The 15,581-nt window shown below is 38.7% G+C and overlaps 1 protein-coding gene across 6 annotated transcripts in view; it reads left to right on the forward strand.

The window, feature by feature from the left end:
* Positions 1-15,581, forward strand: part of CASK (calcium/calmodulin dependent serine protein kinase) — a 377,037-nt gene that overhangs the window by 330,634 nt on the left and 30,822 nt on the right. For 2 of the 6 annotated variants that reach the window (XM_062184520.1, XM_062184521.1), the window contains exons 16-20: positions 5,572-5,657; positions 6,737-6,805; positions 9,414-9,482; positions 10,892-10,927; positions 12,657-12,853. In XM_062184520.1, the coding sequence (XP_062040504.1) occupies positions 5,572-5,657; positions 6,737-6,805; positions 9,414-9,482; positions 10,892-10,927; positions 12,657-12,853 (457 nt within the window). The remainder of the gene's footprint in view (positions 1-5,571; positions 5,658-6,736; positions 6,806-9,413; positions 9,483-10,891; positions 10,928-12,656; positions 12,854-15,581) is intronic. The other 4 variants (XM_062184522.1, XM_062184526.1, XM_062184523.1 and 1 more) reach the window with 2 other exon arrangements.

The following is a 15,581-nucleotide window of genomic DNA, read 5'->3' on the forward strand; positions in this document are numbered from 1 at the left end:
CCAGCGCCCATTTGGGATGCTGGCACTGCAGGTGGTGGTTTTTACCCACTACGCTGCGGAACTGGCCCCTTTCTTTACTAATTTTAAGATTTTGCTATTTATTGAGTAAAGTCACATCATTTCTTTAAACTGTTTTGTTCCTTCACTGGCTAGAATCTGCAGAGTTTAATAGAAGTGGCATAATAGGCATCCTTATCCTGTTGCTGTTTTTAAAAGGAATCTTTCCAATGTTTCCTCATTAAAAATAATGGTTACTGTAGATTTTTAGTATATATCACTTTTTAGGACTAAGGAAGTTCCTTATATATTCTTAGTTGCTAAGAATTTTAGTTATGAGTGGGTTTTGAATTTTATCGAATGCTTTTTTTTTGCATCTTATGAGATGGTTGTTTATTTTCCTTTTTATCTGTTAATGTGATCAATAGCTTTTAAAGATTTCCTAATGATAAATTACCCTTGTATTTCTCAAATAAACCCAGCTTAATCATTATGTATTCTCTTTATTGTGGAATGCTCGATTCTGTATGCTAATGTTTTGTTTAGGATTTTGATATTTGCATTTATGAGTGAAACTGGCCTGTAGTTAGTTTTCCTTTCTTGTATTTCTCTAATTATAATTTCATAATCCCACAAGATTAATAATCCCATAATCCCATCAGAAAATGACTTGGAGAATGTCTCCTCACTGATTCTCTGAAAGACTTTGTATTATATTGGAATGATCTATGTCTTGAAAGTTTGATGGAATTTGCCTATAAAAGTATCAGGGCATGTTGTTTTGGTTTTATTTCACTTTTTTCTTTAAGGAAAATTTTAGTTTCATTTTTTCAACTGCATCAGTTTCCTTAACATTCATAAGGTCATCCAGGCTTTTTGTTTCTTGAGTGAGTTTTAGTAAGTTACATTTTTCAAAAAAAATCTAAGTTTTTCAATATTATTGCAGAAAATTTCTTCACCCGTTTTCTCCAACATCTGCCTTTACATCCTTTTTTCATTCATAATATTTTTATGTGGGCCTTCATTTTTCCTCTGGATCATCCTTGTGAGATATTTATTCAAAAACCTACTTCAGATTGTGTTCATCTTCTCCCTTGTATGTGTATTTTCTATTTTGTTCTTCTGTGACCTAATTTTTGTAATCTCTGCCTTCTGTTGGTTTTGGGCTAACTTTTTAAATTAGACATGGAATTTACTTATTTCTAGTCTTTCTTCTTTTTCTAATATATGTGTTTAAAATCTCCCTTTAAAATCTAAGTTCTGTTTTATCTGTATCCTACTAGTTTTGATATAAAGCATTTTTAATTTAATTCAGTTCTAAGTATTTTTGCATTTCTAACAGTATATTTTTCATTGACACAGTAGTTGTTTAGAAATATTTTTTACATTCCACATTTAAGGGGATTTTCTAGATGTCTTTTTGTAATTTTAATTTAATTGTGATATAGTCAGACAGAATGTTCTGTATATGACACCATTTCATTGAGGTTTGTAGAAACTTACTTATGGAATAGCATTGCAATCATTTTTATAAATGAGCCATGTGTTTATTCTTTGATTGTTGGATACAGAGTCCCCTATATAATGGTTGATTTGGGGTTGTTAATTTTTTTTGTTCAAATTTATTTCTCGACTGATTTTTTATCTGTTTGACCTATTAATAATTATTGAAATGTCCCTTTATCATAAGTTTTTTGGTTTATACTTGCAGAATTCTCACTTTTGGCTATGTATTTGAACTTGTTTCATTAGGTACATAGACTAAGCCTAATGACCAGTTGTATCCTTAGTAGTACTTTCTGCTTTAAACCTATTTTATCTAACATGTCTTCTCCCATTCTTTTATTTCCAATCTTTTATGTCTGTATGCTTTAGTGGATTTCTTTCAAACATTCCCAAAGTTGAGTTTTTCATTTTGTTAATGCACTCTGATAATGGGCTAATGGGATAATATTTCTACCATATTGAGATTTTTTAAACTTATATTTACTCTAGTTTTCATTTGATTTTCTTATTCGTTTTTTGTCTCAACCCCCTCCCCTGTACTGTCTGTATTCCTTTAGTGGTTACTTTGAAATTTTATCATGCATATTTGGCTTTGCATATACTAAAGTTAAACATCATCTTAATCCAGCTGTCATACAAAAACACTGGGACACTAAATTTGATCCTGTTCCTTCTGATTTAGGTACTCTTCTGGCCCAGTGTTCTAGTCCTGTTGTAAAATTCACAAATCATACTGTGGTTTCTCCTCAGATATTACTCATCTTCCACCTTTTACTAAATCTACAAATTTGAGGCCAGTGTTGTGGCTTAGCGGGTTAAGCCACCACCAGTGATGCTGACATCCCATTTGGGTGCCAGTTCAAGTCCTGGCTGTTCCACTTGCCATCCAGCTCCCTGCTAATGTTCCTGGGAAAGCAGCAGGGATGACCCAAGTGTTTGGGCCCCTACACCCAAGTGGGAGACCTGGAAGAATTTCCCAGTTCCTGGCTTTAGTCAGGCCCAGCCCTGGCCATTGGGGCCATTTGGGGAGTGAACCAGCAGATGGAAGATTTCTTGCTCTCTCTAATTCTGCCTTGCCAAAAAAAAAAAAAAAAAAGAAGGAAGAAGAAGAAAAACTAAATCTATAAATTTGAAATTAACATAAAAATATATGGCCCTTTTTGCTTAGATATTTGTGATTTTATTTGCTCATGATTCCTTCTCTTTTTTTCCCAAAGATTTATTGATTTATTTGAAAATCAGAGTTACACAGAGAGAGAAGGAGAGGTAGAGAGGTCTTCCATCCACTGGTTCACTCCCCAATTGGCCGCAATGGCCAGAGCTGGGCCGATCTGAAACCAGGAGCCAGGAGCTTCCTCCAGGTCTTCCCATGCAAGTGCATGGGCCCAAGGACTTGGGCCATCTTCCACTGCTTTCCCAGGCCATAGCAGAGAGCTGGATCAGAAGTGGAGCCACCAAGTCTCGAACTGGCGCCCTTATGGGATGCTGGCACTGCAGGAGGCGACTTTACCCACTACACCACAGCGCCAGCCCCATGATTCCTTCTTGCATCTCAGAGTACCCCTTGGGGAGCATTGTTTGAAAATGAGAAATCTGATGTCACTGCGATTGTCCTTGCTTTGTAGGTGATCTGTCAGTTGCCTCTGAGTGTTTTGAGATCTTTGTCTTTGATGTTTTTTGGTTTCATTACCTCTCAGAATGTATTTCTTTAAAAAAAAAAAAGATTTCTTTGTGTATTTGAAAAGCATAATTACAGAGAGAGAGAGAGAGAAGTCTTCCATCTGCTGGTTCACTCCCCATAAGGCTGCAGCGGCCAGAACTGGGCCAATCGAAGCCAGCAGCCAGGAGCTTCTTCCAGGTCTCCCATGCAGGTGCAGGGACCCGAGGACTTGAGCCATCCTCCACTGCTTTCCCAGGCCATAGCAGAGAGCTGGATTGGAAGTGGAGCAGCTAGGACTTGAACTGGCACCCATTTGGGATGCTGGCACTGCAGGCAGTGGCTTTACCCGTACGCCACAGCACCGGCCCCATCAGAATGTATTTCTTTATCCTGTTTGAGATACGAGTCTTCCTGGATCTGTGTAATCATGTTTTCATCAACTCAAGAAAATGTGCAGCCATTATTTCTTGTTCCCTGTTTTCCTTATTTCTCTGACCTGCATTCTAGATCATATTTTGTTGTGTCATTCAGTTCACTGAGACACTTTGGCCATATTGGAACTGTTTAATTCATCCATTCATTAGCTTTCATGCCAGTTATGTTTTTCTTTTTTAGAAGTACATTAGTCACTTGTTTTTATTCTTATTTTCAGATCTATCTGCTTACATCTGATAGTCTCTTATTGCATGCTCATCCTTATAACTTAGTGCTTTCTTTTCTAATATTTAACATATGGCTATTTTATACTGTGTATCTAACCATTCCAGTTGCTTTTATCCTTAAGGATCTAAATTTTTTGTGCCGTTTCTGATGATGCTCATGTAAAGTAGCTTGCCTTATTAAATGTGTGGTCCCTTTTGATTATTGTTGTCATTGGAAGTCCTATGGGCCTAAACTGGGAATGCTTTCCTCCAGAAAAGAGCTGTTCCTTTTTCTGCCAGTTGCCATGGGGTGCCGCTGACCTGGGTTCGAATCCTAGATGCATCTTCCTTTGCTTTCTCTTGGCCCATGGCTCCGACTGTGGATAATAGGGATTGGCCACTTTGGCATTCATCCTTCCCAACGGTTCCCTCACCCTTGGTTTGCCACCACTCTGGAACCCACTCACTGGAAAGGAGAGTTGGGGATACAAGTGGATTTCACCCACATACCCACAACCCATCTAAAATTATCGTTAACTAATAGCCGCACTAGTTTCTTCTGTAGTTTGCCTACTGCCCATCCCCTTCTGAAGAAAAACCCAGACATTTTATTTCTACACATCTTAGTATGTACCACTGAAAGATACTGTGAGCTCTTTGTAACAAAGCTAGATCAGTATGTAAACATGTGTACAATTTTTAAATAAGGAAGCAAAATTGTAAATAACACTCCAACCGCTAGTACTCAGCCACTTCTAGCTGAAAGATTGCAAGATACGGAAATGCCAAACTATGAAAAGATTAAGGTATGCTTAATGTAACTTTGATGTTACATAGATACTATGTCCAGTTCCTGGAACATTAATAACCTTTGTATCCTATTTGGTAGATAATATTATCAACACACGCTTACACAGTCCTTATTAACTGTGTGCCAAGAATGATTTTTAAGCCCTTAACTTCATATTAAATCATGTAGTCCTCAAAATGATATTAAGAGATAGGTACTAATTTCATCTCCATTTACAAATGTGAAAACTGAGGGGCTGGCGCTGTGGCATAGGGAATAAAGCTGCTGCCTGCAGTGCTGGCATCCCAAATGGGCACCAGTTTGATCCTGGCTGTTCCACTTCCAATCTAGCTCTCTGCTATGGCCTAGGAAGGCAGTGGGAGATGGCCCAAATCCTTGGGACCCTGCACCCGCATGAGAGACCTGGAAGAAGCTCCTGGCTCCTGGCTTCAGATTGGTGCAGCTCTGGCGGTTGCGGCCAGTTGGGGAGTGAACCAGCAGATGGAAGACTTCTCTCTTTCTATCTGCCTCTCCTTCTCTCTCTCTGTAACTCTGACTTTCAAGTAAATAAATAAATCTTAAAAAAAAAAAAAAGGAAAGGAAGAAACACAGAGCCCCTGATGTCTGATAAGCTTAGCATCTAATTTTTTAAAAAATGTGAAAACTGAATCATGGAGAGTTCCAATAACATACCCAAGATCTTAAAGCTAATGAGTGTGAAAGCTGGGATCTCAACCTAGTCTGCATCCTGAAGCCATATTTACACACCAAGTGTCTCAGAAAAATAGAGATTCCCATGGCCAGCCATTGGTACAGGGCCTTCCGGAAGTAGATACATCTGTTTTGGTGAGTTGGCTACAAGAGTTAAATAATCCTGCTGCAGCCAAACTACTTGTTTATGAAATACCACCTTTCAGTAGTTCACTTTTCAAATTACATTGCTGCCTTGGATTTAATAAATTTGTCTAATTTCTTAGGTACACTTCATGTTGGTGACGAAATTCGAGAAATCAATGGCATCAGTGTGGCTAACCAAACAGTGGAACAGCTGCAAAAAATGCTTGTAAGTAATTGGAAGGTTTTTTTTTTCCTTTTTCTGTAATTCACTTTGAATTCATGAGCTTGTTTTTTCATACACAAATAGCAGGCATTTCTTTGTGATCAGAGTATTTCTGGTACCATCATTAGTGTGGACTTGCACTTGCGCAACATTCATAAAAACTGACAACTAGGAAAATGGTTCCATGCAAGAAAGTTTGCAAACCTTTGGTCATCTGTAACAGTGTAGACTTTAACACTCCCCCTTTCAGCCTTTACCTCCTATTTCTCGCCTCGCAGATGTTTAAAGAGAACCTGTGCAGTGTGTGAGTATGCATGTGAACTCGCTTCTCACTGACCTCAAGTATCCTGACATCAGCAATGTCAGAAACCACTTCCCTGCTGAGCTGAGTCACAGCTGGCTATAGTAGATTTGTCTACAACACAGGAGGAAAGTCGTGGTAGGCCAGACCAGCTTTGACCATACATAACCAACATCTGTATTCAGATTTGGCTTAGTATTTTTTTAAATAGCAGAATAGCAGGCCCTTGCCTATGTTCAGTGTCACAGTGAGCAAAGGGAGATGTTTTGGACCCCTGGTCCCTTTTCCCACTGCAGTGTAGCAGCTAATCATGTTGTGAATACCTAGCAAGTATGAAATAAGCACTGCAGACTTGCTACAGTAATAAATACAGCTAAAACAACTAAGTAAGCAGCGAATTTGATGGAGTATGCTGTCATACCATATCATACCAATATAACTTTTGTGTAATTAGTCTATTGTCTAATTCATTTTATATTCACTTTTGAAAGGCATATCACTTGGAGTGTTTGGCATCCCCGTCTCAAAAAGGTAGCCATCAAAGACCTATGAAGCCATTGCTGGCTGAACAAGGCAGTCAGCGTTGACTTTGCTGGGCTTCTCCCAGGAACTTCCTCTGTTGGTAACATGAGCAGCCCCTGCTTTCTACCTAGGTTTCAGTCTAGGACCACGTGCTCCTAGCAGACTGGAGCTGATTGCCTTCACATGTTTGGAGTGCACCCTCGGGTGTTTCTGTATGCCACTTGTGTTTATAAGAGAGCTCTCCTTTTTCTCTCTGCAGAGGGAAATGCGGGGGAGTATTACCTTCAAGATCGTGCCGAGTTACCGCACTCAGTCTTCCTCCTGTGAGGTAATGACTCTAACAAAGCACCCATCTCTCCTGAGTTCTTAACTAACTGTCTGCTGATGGCTGAACGTTTTTGCTTTCTGGGAAACTGTTTCTGCCTGTGCTGTTAGGTCACTGCACACCAATTTTGCAACAAAGATAACGGAACAGAGTAGGTCCCATCCACCTACTCAGCCCTGCTTCCTTGTGGAGCTCTTCAGCACGTGAACTTTTTGCAGGCTGAAATCTCAGCAAAATTCGGAGAAGCTACAAATAATAATATAAGACTCCATAAAGAAAAAAATGGAGCCTCTCAGGGGGAAACCAAATCAAGATCATAAGTGCAATATTTCCAGGAAGTACATTTACTTCCCTTGTTAAGAAATCACATAGATAGTTCTTCTTTCCAATTATCTGAGAAGTCATCTATGTGCATTGAGATAGAGTTCAAATAATTTTGACAGGCCTATAGATGGATAAGTCTGTGATAAATTAATAACTAACTTGACCAGAGGGCTATAGGTTTCTGTAACCTTTTGTAAAATTGTTTACATTTGGAATATATGTGACTTACAACCAAATAAGTTTTCTAAAGTAGTAGAACCCCTAAAGTTTCTTTCTTAGAATAGGTTTATCCCATAGAAATTGTAGTTCTTCTAACCTATATTACTCAGTATTGTGTTGGTTATTACATGAGATTCAAAAATCTATTCTTTTTTTATTTGGGAATATAAACTGGCATGATCGGTATTATTCTTTAGTCCTTGCACAGTGTTCTTTCATGGGCATCTTCCAAGCATGTGCGCATCCATGGGAAGTGCACATTTTCTAAAGTTAATTTTTAAGACTGATGGGTAATTTACTGGATTTGTACTTAGGAGAATTTGAGGGAGACATTACAACCCTTCTTACAGTCTCTGGTGAAGCTGTAAATTTAACGCACAAAAAAAAAATCAGGCTTTATATACTTTTTCTTAACCTATTGAAGAAATGTATAAGAATTTGTCACTTTGTCAAGTGTACTTTTACTGAGCCATGACAATTGGGGTGACCATTATATCGGGTCTTGAGCTCCTCTTGGTGGCTTCATATGGAACTTCAATTAATAATGTGTTTCAAAATAAAATGCAGAACTCCTTCTGATCCAGAATTCAGAGTACTGAAATTTGTGGCCTGGAGCACAGACCTTGCTGGGAAAAAGAGAATGTCATGCATATGTTTTATGTAAATAATTTTTAAGATTCTGAAGTCACAGATGTTCCTTATACCATCTCTCATCTGTGGAAGAAATTTGGTAGCCACAATTGATTGTTGTCTCTCTGGCTTACTAACCAGAAGGTATTGTTGGTTATTAACATCAGTCTCTCTTGTGTTTGGGGCTGGGACCAGTATTATCCATGTAAAGTCTATACTGTCTTGAGTAAGAAGCCCCTCTTCCCTTCTTCACCTTTGAATCATAAAGTAATGATACTCCTAGCCACACTCTCAACCCTTTGACCTTCCTGTGCTGTGCTAGAATTCAAGCCAGTGATTGGACTCTTCCCAGCTAGGGCGGTGCTTCTCATAGAAAGGCTCTGTGGCCTACATCTGTATGCCCAGACCCTTGGTAAAAGAGTGAACCCCTGCTCCTCACCCTGGCCCTACAGACTTGAGTCGGTGAGGGTGGCACCTGGAGGTGGATCTGCTCACTGTTGTCTGAGAATGCTCCTCTGAAGGATCCTATTACCTTTAAATAGAACAACCTCCAGAAATTCTCTTTAAATTTTGTAGGAGGAAACAAATCTCTTTTATGTGAATGTGCGTTTTAAGGCCTTAAAAGAACTCTACCAAGCCAAAAACTAAAAAGTACTGTACTTGTTTTCTTCCTCTCCTTGTTCTTAACCTTGAAGTTGATTTAGACACTAAGAGAATGAAGTCTGGAAAGGATCTTGAATGTGTTGAATAGTAGACAGATAACAGCCAAGAAGCGTGGACCTAGGCAGAGAGGCTGTGACTCCTGGGATCTTTGCCAGAAGTGTAATATTGTTAAAGGCTTAAGATGATTGTTTTAATCAATCTATGAAAATGAGCTAAAGAAAAGAGTTCTTCTCTGGTGTGTATCTATCTCTCACCCTTTACCAGTACTATCTATTCTAGAAAGAGTCTAAGATGATTACAGTATATGAAGTCTTTCTCTTAGGTTCGTTTCTCTTCAAATTGAGCCATTCAGTAATCCTTGCTGCCAAGGTACCTAGAAATTATGAAATATGTTTCAAACCTAATCTTTAATAACAATTAAGCAGTTAGTATCTTCAGCACAATAATTTCATTGTAATATTTATCATCTTATAATACATGTTAGAGCTTTAATATCAAGTCTCTTTTGGGTCTCATTAAAAGGAATCAGAGGGCATATTATACAGGAGACAGGAAAGAAATGATTAATGAATGACAATCATGGCTTACAATATGTGAATCTTCAAAATGCAAAATTTTTTTCTTTACTTCAGTGAAATCATGCAAGTAAGTCAGTGTGACACCTTTACAGCTCAAACCGCGAAGGAAATGGTTGTCAGACTGGTTATAACTGTTGATGTAAATATCTGTTTCTGTGCCAGTGTTCTGTGTTAATGAACCTTGTGTCTTATTTCAGAGAGATTCCCCCTCCACTTCCAGACAGTCCCCAGCTAATGGTCATAGCAGCACTAACAATTCTGTTTCGGTAAGAACTTTAGCTCCACACAGCCAAGTGTGACAATTTTGTTGGTGCTCACCTGCCATGAGTGTTCTAGTTACATGTGTTCAGTGGAAAGATTGTCTTCTGCAGATCCACAAGGCTACTACAGCTACAATGCAGTTCACTCCTGGAAAGTCTTCTTCAACATTTTCTTCTCACTAAAAATCCCTTCCAGTAGTTAAATCTGAAGAAACATACTTCAAGACCGCTTTGGTCACTCAAAATATTTCTACACCACCATAGTAGTATGCAAGACTTTGCTCAAACCTATGCAAAGGAAACAAATGGAAATTTGTTATAATTTATAATTTTTTAAATTTGAGACAGATAATGAAATGTGAGGATTTTGCAGAGTAGGCATCTGGGTATTCTCGGGCTTTATACTTTTCTATTCTGAGTGATATCAGCAACATGTTTTAGTTTCCGCTATCTAAGTTTACGAATTGGTGTGCCCTCTGTTATTGTGGTACGTGCACATATTTTTGTGAATTATAAGCCTTGCCTGGATATGAAAAGCAAAAGGAATCTGGCTTCAAACTGCACTTAAGCCACGCTGTTATCACATCTTTAACACAAAGTACTTTATATTGAACTTGAACATGGAATTTAACATTTTTCAGAAATATCTATTTTGGAATAGAGAAGGAATTGTCTTTAATTTATTTGAACAAACTGAAGCACTTGTAGGTGCAGGTTTGCAATATTTGGGGGTAAGCAAATCTTCTCCTAAGTTGCTGATACTGCTGTTTATCACCCAGCTGAAATTATTAAGAGTTCTAATGATGCAGCAGTATTGCATTTTTCCTGACTTTTCATTTGCCCTTTAAAAAATATACCAACATTTTAATCAGGTAAAATTGCAAATAATTTAGAGATCATACCAAATGAAATAGTATTTATCAGTAACAGAAATTGTGAAAGAAATTTGTCTATAACATTATTTTTAACTTCAAAGCAGGCTACCAGAGGAATTCATTGATAAGTCAATATTTCGTACTTTTAAGATGGTGAAAATCCATACAGCCATGGAATTTTTCAAAATCCAAATGGTTACAGTGACTGAGTTGAAAAGGGCAACATCTCCTTTTAGTTGGGAATTTGTTTAATAGGCTATTTCACTTGCAGTGGCTTTTGTGTTGAAGATGCTGAGTTGTTTCTTAAGAACACATTTTCTCTCTGCTTAAACTTACCTGCTTTCTTCAGCTTGCTGCTAAATGGCCTGGGTTTGACTTTTTGATAACTCAACATTTCTGAGAAATGGAATAATGTATATTATCTCTTTACAACTTAAATCTAGCTCATTTTTTAACCATATTGTAACAGAACACACAAATTACCTTGTGCTCTTGACAAGTAAATGAAAATTTTTCTCCTGGGTTGGCTTTATTCTACAGGACTTGCCATCAACTACCCAACCAAAAGGACGACAGGTGAATAGATATCCTCTCTAGAAACTTCTCTAAACTGAGCTGCTAATAGCCAATCCCTTATTAACCCTTTCCATCCCATAATGTCTGCATTTTGGACCATAACATTTGAGCGTTGAGAGCTTGTACCATTTCATTTTAACACATTACACATGACTAATTCTCTATACAGATTTTTTTCCTCACATCTTTGTAGCTGTGATGGTTATTGTAATTTCAACCTGATAATTTTGTGCTGATCATTGAGAATTCAGCCTTTTGGAGGTCTTAATGGGCCTGCCTCTGGGTATGGAAAAGAATTTTGAAGGTTACAAAATTCTTAGAATTCTAAAACTAGCTAAAATTACGTGCTGGTAAGCATTTTTAAGCATTCATATTCTGAAGTTGAAAGCTTTGTCTTTAAGTTTGTAATTGCATGTGTATAAAAGCCATTTATAATGAAAAATAAAGGACATAAATATCTTGGCCTTGCAGCATGATATGCCTATGTTAATTGAAACATGAGAAGTTAAGTGCTGCCTAACACTAGCAAGTAACTTTCAAATCAACAGCACTTTTAAAGTATGAATATTAGATGCAAATGGAGGAGCCTGTTCATTTTATAGGCTGGATTGTGGAAAATAAACATAAAAATCACATAATGCACCCAAAGCATTCAGGTTGGTTTTACAGTGACTTAAACATTAATATTCAAATTTAATTTTAAGATATCAAACCTTTATGGGATTTTTCCTTGAAATGTGGTGTTAAAAAATAATCAGATGTAGAGTTAAGATTTATATAAATTAGCACCTCATAGAATTCACCCAGTTTAGTCTTAAGACTGCATAATTGACCATCATTGGATACACAGTACCTTATTTTAAAGCATTTAGAAATCCAGTAATTCATAAAACATTGCCATATGCTCACCTCTTGTATGCTAATCTATTCCCTATGTAAATTCACATAATATAAAACTCAGAGCTCTGTACTATGCACGTCTTGAAGCTCTGTGTATAATTTCAGGTTTCCATTGACAAAACCTGGGCTCAAATTCATTTTTATTGCCTCAGAAGAGTAAAAAACAAACATAAAACCTAAATCCTTTTAAAAAAAAAAAACTTTTTTAAACTTTTTAAAGAATTGTGAGCTACACTTAAATTTGTCTGCAGTGTGTCGATACACTGCCAGTTGTCATGTAGGCATTTGATAACAAGATACTACCAGAATTCTCGCTAGTTTTTTTTTATCATGTGCGGTTTTAGGGCTTGAACTTCCCTTGACTACTAGTATCTATAGCTTAAAGCTGCCACGTGGCTATGACAACTTGTCCGTAACAACCAGCATACCCAATGCAGATTTTAAAATTGTATCATACTTCTCTATAATTATAGGCCTATTCTGTTATAGCACAAGCAAAACTTAAGTCACTATTTTCACTATTTTTATGACAAGTATTTTAAGTGTTCCTACCAAATCAAAACTGCAAGGTTTTGAACCTGCACACATCAAAGGCAGTACATTGTTTCTGGTGGTAGTTTTTTTTGTTTTGTTTTGTTTTCTTTTTTTTTTTTTTTTTTTTTTTTTGGTTTGTTGTTGTTGTTTTGTCCTATTTCCATGCATCGTTTTTGCTTTTACCATCTGAGGTCCTGTTTGTATTGTAAGTGTTGACGTGTGGTTATTAGACTAGAGCTAACTGTTTTGTTTCACAAAACTGTGGCATCCTTTCTTACAAACTCCTGTTTTATAGATCTATGTAAGAGCACAATTTGAATATGATCCAGCCAAGGATGACCTCATCCCCTGCAAAGAAGCTGGCATTCGATTCAGAGTTGGTGACATCATCCAGATTATTAGTAAGGATGATCACAATTGGTGGCAGGGTAAACTGGAAAACTCCAAAAACGGAACTGCAGGTCTCATTCCTTCTCCTGAACTTCAGGAATGGTATGTTTTTGTTGTTCTGTTTGTTTTATAGTAAAAATAAAACCCCACCCATCCACGTTTCCACTTTATGTTATGGTTTTGAAGTGTGTAGCCTGTTTGATATATTCCTGCCTTTAGTAGGCAATCAAACAGTTCAAGTGGTCTTCCGAGAGACTGAAGTCCTCAGCATCTGGTGAGATACCAGGTACCGAGTCAAGTCTTGGTTTTTACACAGAAGGGAAGGTCTGGAGAGAGTTGAGTGACTTAGCCTTGGACCACAGCACAGTCTCACCATAGACCCCTCTACTCCATGTGCTCTTGCAGTCCTTCTAGAATGGCATCTTTATTTAAACGTACCTTCTCCTCACCTCTCTGCATGCTTCCATGCTGTGATTCCATGTCAATCAAGGGTTCTTTTGACTTTTTTTTTTTTTTCATTTTATTTGAAAGGCAGGGAAACAGATTGTCCATCCACTGGTTCACTCCCCAAATGCCTGCAACAGCTTGTGCTGAGTCAGGCCAAAGCCAGAAGCCAGAACTCAATCTGAGTCTCCCATGTGGGTGTCAGGGATGCAAGTACTTGAGCCATCACCTGCTGCTTCCCAGGGTTCACATTAGCAGGAAGCTGGATCAGAAGCAGAGTAGTCACTCTGATACGCAACATGAGTTCCCAACAGGCCACTTAAGCCACTGTGCCAAACGCCTACCCCTTACTCAGTATTGGAAGGTAATTATTTTTTTTTGAAAGTCAGGGCAGGGGCCGGCACTGTGGCGCAACGAGTTAAAGCCCTGGCCCTAAGCGCCTGCATTCCATATGGGCACTGGTTCTAGTCCCAGCTGCTCCTCTTCCGATCCAGCTCTCTACTATGGCCTGGGAAAGCAGTAGAAGATGGCCCAAGTCCTTGGGCCCCTGCACCCGCGTGGGAGACTCAGAAGAAGCTCCCGGCTCCTGGCTTTGGATCTGCACAGCTCTGGCCATTGCGGCCATCCGGGGAGTGACCCAGCAGATGGAAGACCTCTCTCTCTCTCTGTCTCTACCTCTCTCTGTAACTCTGTCTCTCAAATAAATTAAAAATAAATCTTTTTTTTTTTTAAAAAAAAAGAAGGGCAGGGCAAGGAGGGGTAAGGAAAGACCTTCTATCTGCCGATGCATTCTCCAGATGCCCACAACAGCTGGGCCCAGCTCTAACCCAGAAGCCAGGGACTCCATCCAGGTCTCTCATGTGGGTGGCAGAGACCCAAGTACTTGCCATCTGCTATCTTGCAGGTACATTAGCAGGAAGCTGGGTCAGAAAGGGAGCTAGTAGGACCCAAACCCAGGTACTCTGATATGGGCTGTGGGTATCCCATGCCATGGCTTAACCCCACTGCGCCTCAATACCCTCCCCTGGGCCCTATTTTTAACTAAGAGGAGTCACAGATCACTATATGAGGGGACTCCAAAAAGTTTACAGGAAAAAAATGATATTAAAGGATAAGTTTATTTTGGCACCCAAAATACTGAAATCTGTGTATAGTTTTTTCATAATACACATTTTCTGTGACTGCCTAGAAGACCCCTTGTATGCATGGGTTTAAAAATATTTTGCACCAAAGTAAATTCATTTTTTAATTCCATTTTTCCATGAACTTTTTGAAGTGCCTTCATATAGTTTGTGCCATTGTTACAGTTTGCTTAGTTGAACTGTTTTTTTGAAAAATGTTGGTGACCTGACCTTCGTTGGTACTTGGGCACTATACCAGAAGTCTAGTGCAAAAGAGATCGCTGAATGTCTGAGTTTTGGCTCATGCAACAAAAAATAACCAGTGGATATTCTGCTTGTTCCTGCTCCCTGCCGCATACTTGAACTGAGCTCAAGGAGAACAGACATTGAGTCCGCAGGGTCACACCCATTTTTCCCACGAATGAAGAGAGGTTTTAATCAATCTCATGTTTGATCTCCTCTTCATGCTATCCCACGTTTCCCAAATATATTCTTAAATGTAGAGCTTTGGAATGGATGAGGACTTCAGATGCCATCATTTTGCACTGGAGGAAGTGTGGTCCCAAATACAGAAGTTGCAGCCTCCCATCTGGCATTGTCTTTCACTCTGCTCTTCAAGAAACAGATTTAAGCCTGAGTTAGGGAGAAAGCGATTTCTAAGTTGTTTTGATGACGATGCTGTTATGCTGGTAATGATATTTACATTTTATAAAATGTCTTCTTGAATGTTGCCATATAGCATGGGCATCTATTTAAAATATGCAGATTTGAGACCTCTTCTCCCTAGTCAGATCTTCTTTGTAAGTCATATGTCACTAATAATCTATAACTCGGGAGTGGTGGGGAAAGCAGATTACTTCCTATTCTCAATTATGGCAGACTAGGTTATTTGGATCAGTCCTCCTGCTGAAAAAAAAAAAAGTACCACAGAAAATATGGTTTTCTAATGGCCTTGAAAGCATTAAATAGCTGGAAAGGTACTGGAGGAGCTCTGACTGATTTTTGTATGAAAGCCTTTAATCAGAATGATAAACAAAATTGGCCCATTTTGCCAAGACAGTATTTGCTATTGCTGAACCTTTCTGTGCCAGAGGACCAGGGTTATGACCTAAGGCCTGGGGTGGGTGTGTGGTGCAGCAGTTAAGACGTGGGACACCCACATCCCATATTGGAGTGCCTGGTATCAGGTCTCAGCTCTGCTTCTGATCCTGCTCCCCGCTAGTGCACACCCTGGGAAGCAATGGGTCATGGCTCAAGTACTTGAG

Source organism: Lepus europaeus, chromosome X (genome assembly GCF_033115175.1).
Source record: "Lepus europaeus isolate LE1 chromosome X, mLepTim1.pri, whole genome shotgun sequence".
Taxonomy (NCBI): Eukaryota; Metazoa; Chordata; class Mammalia; order Lagomorpha; family Leporidae; genus Lepus; species Lepus europaeus.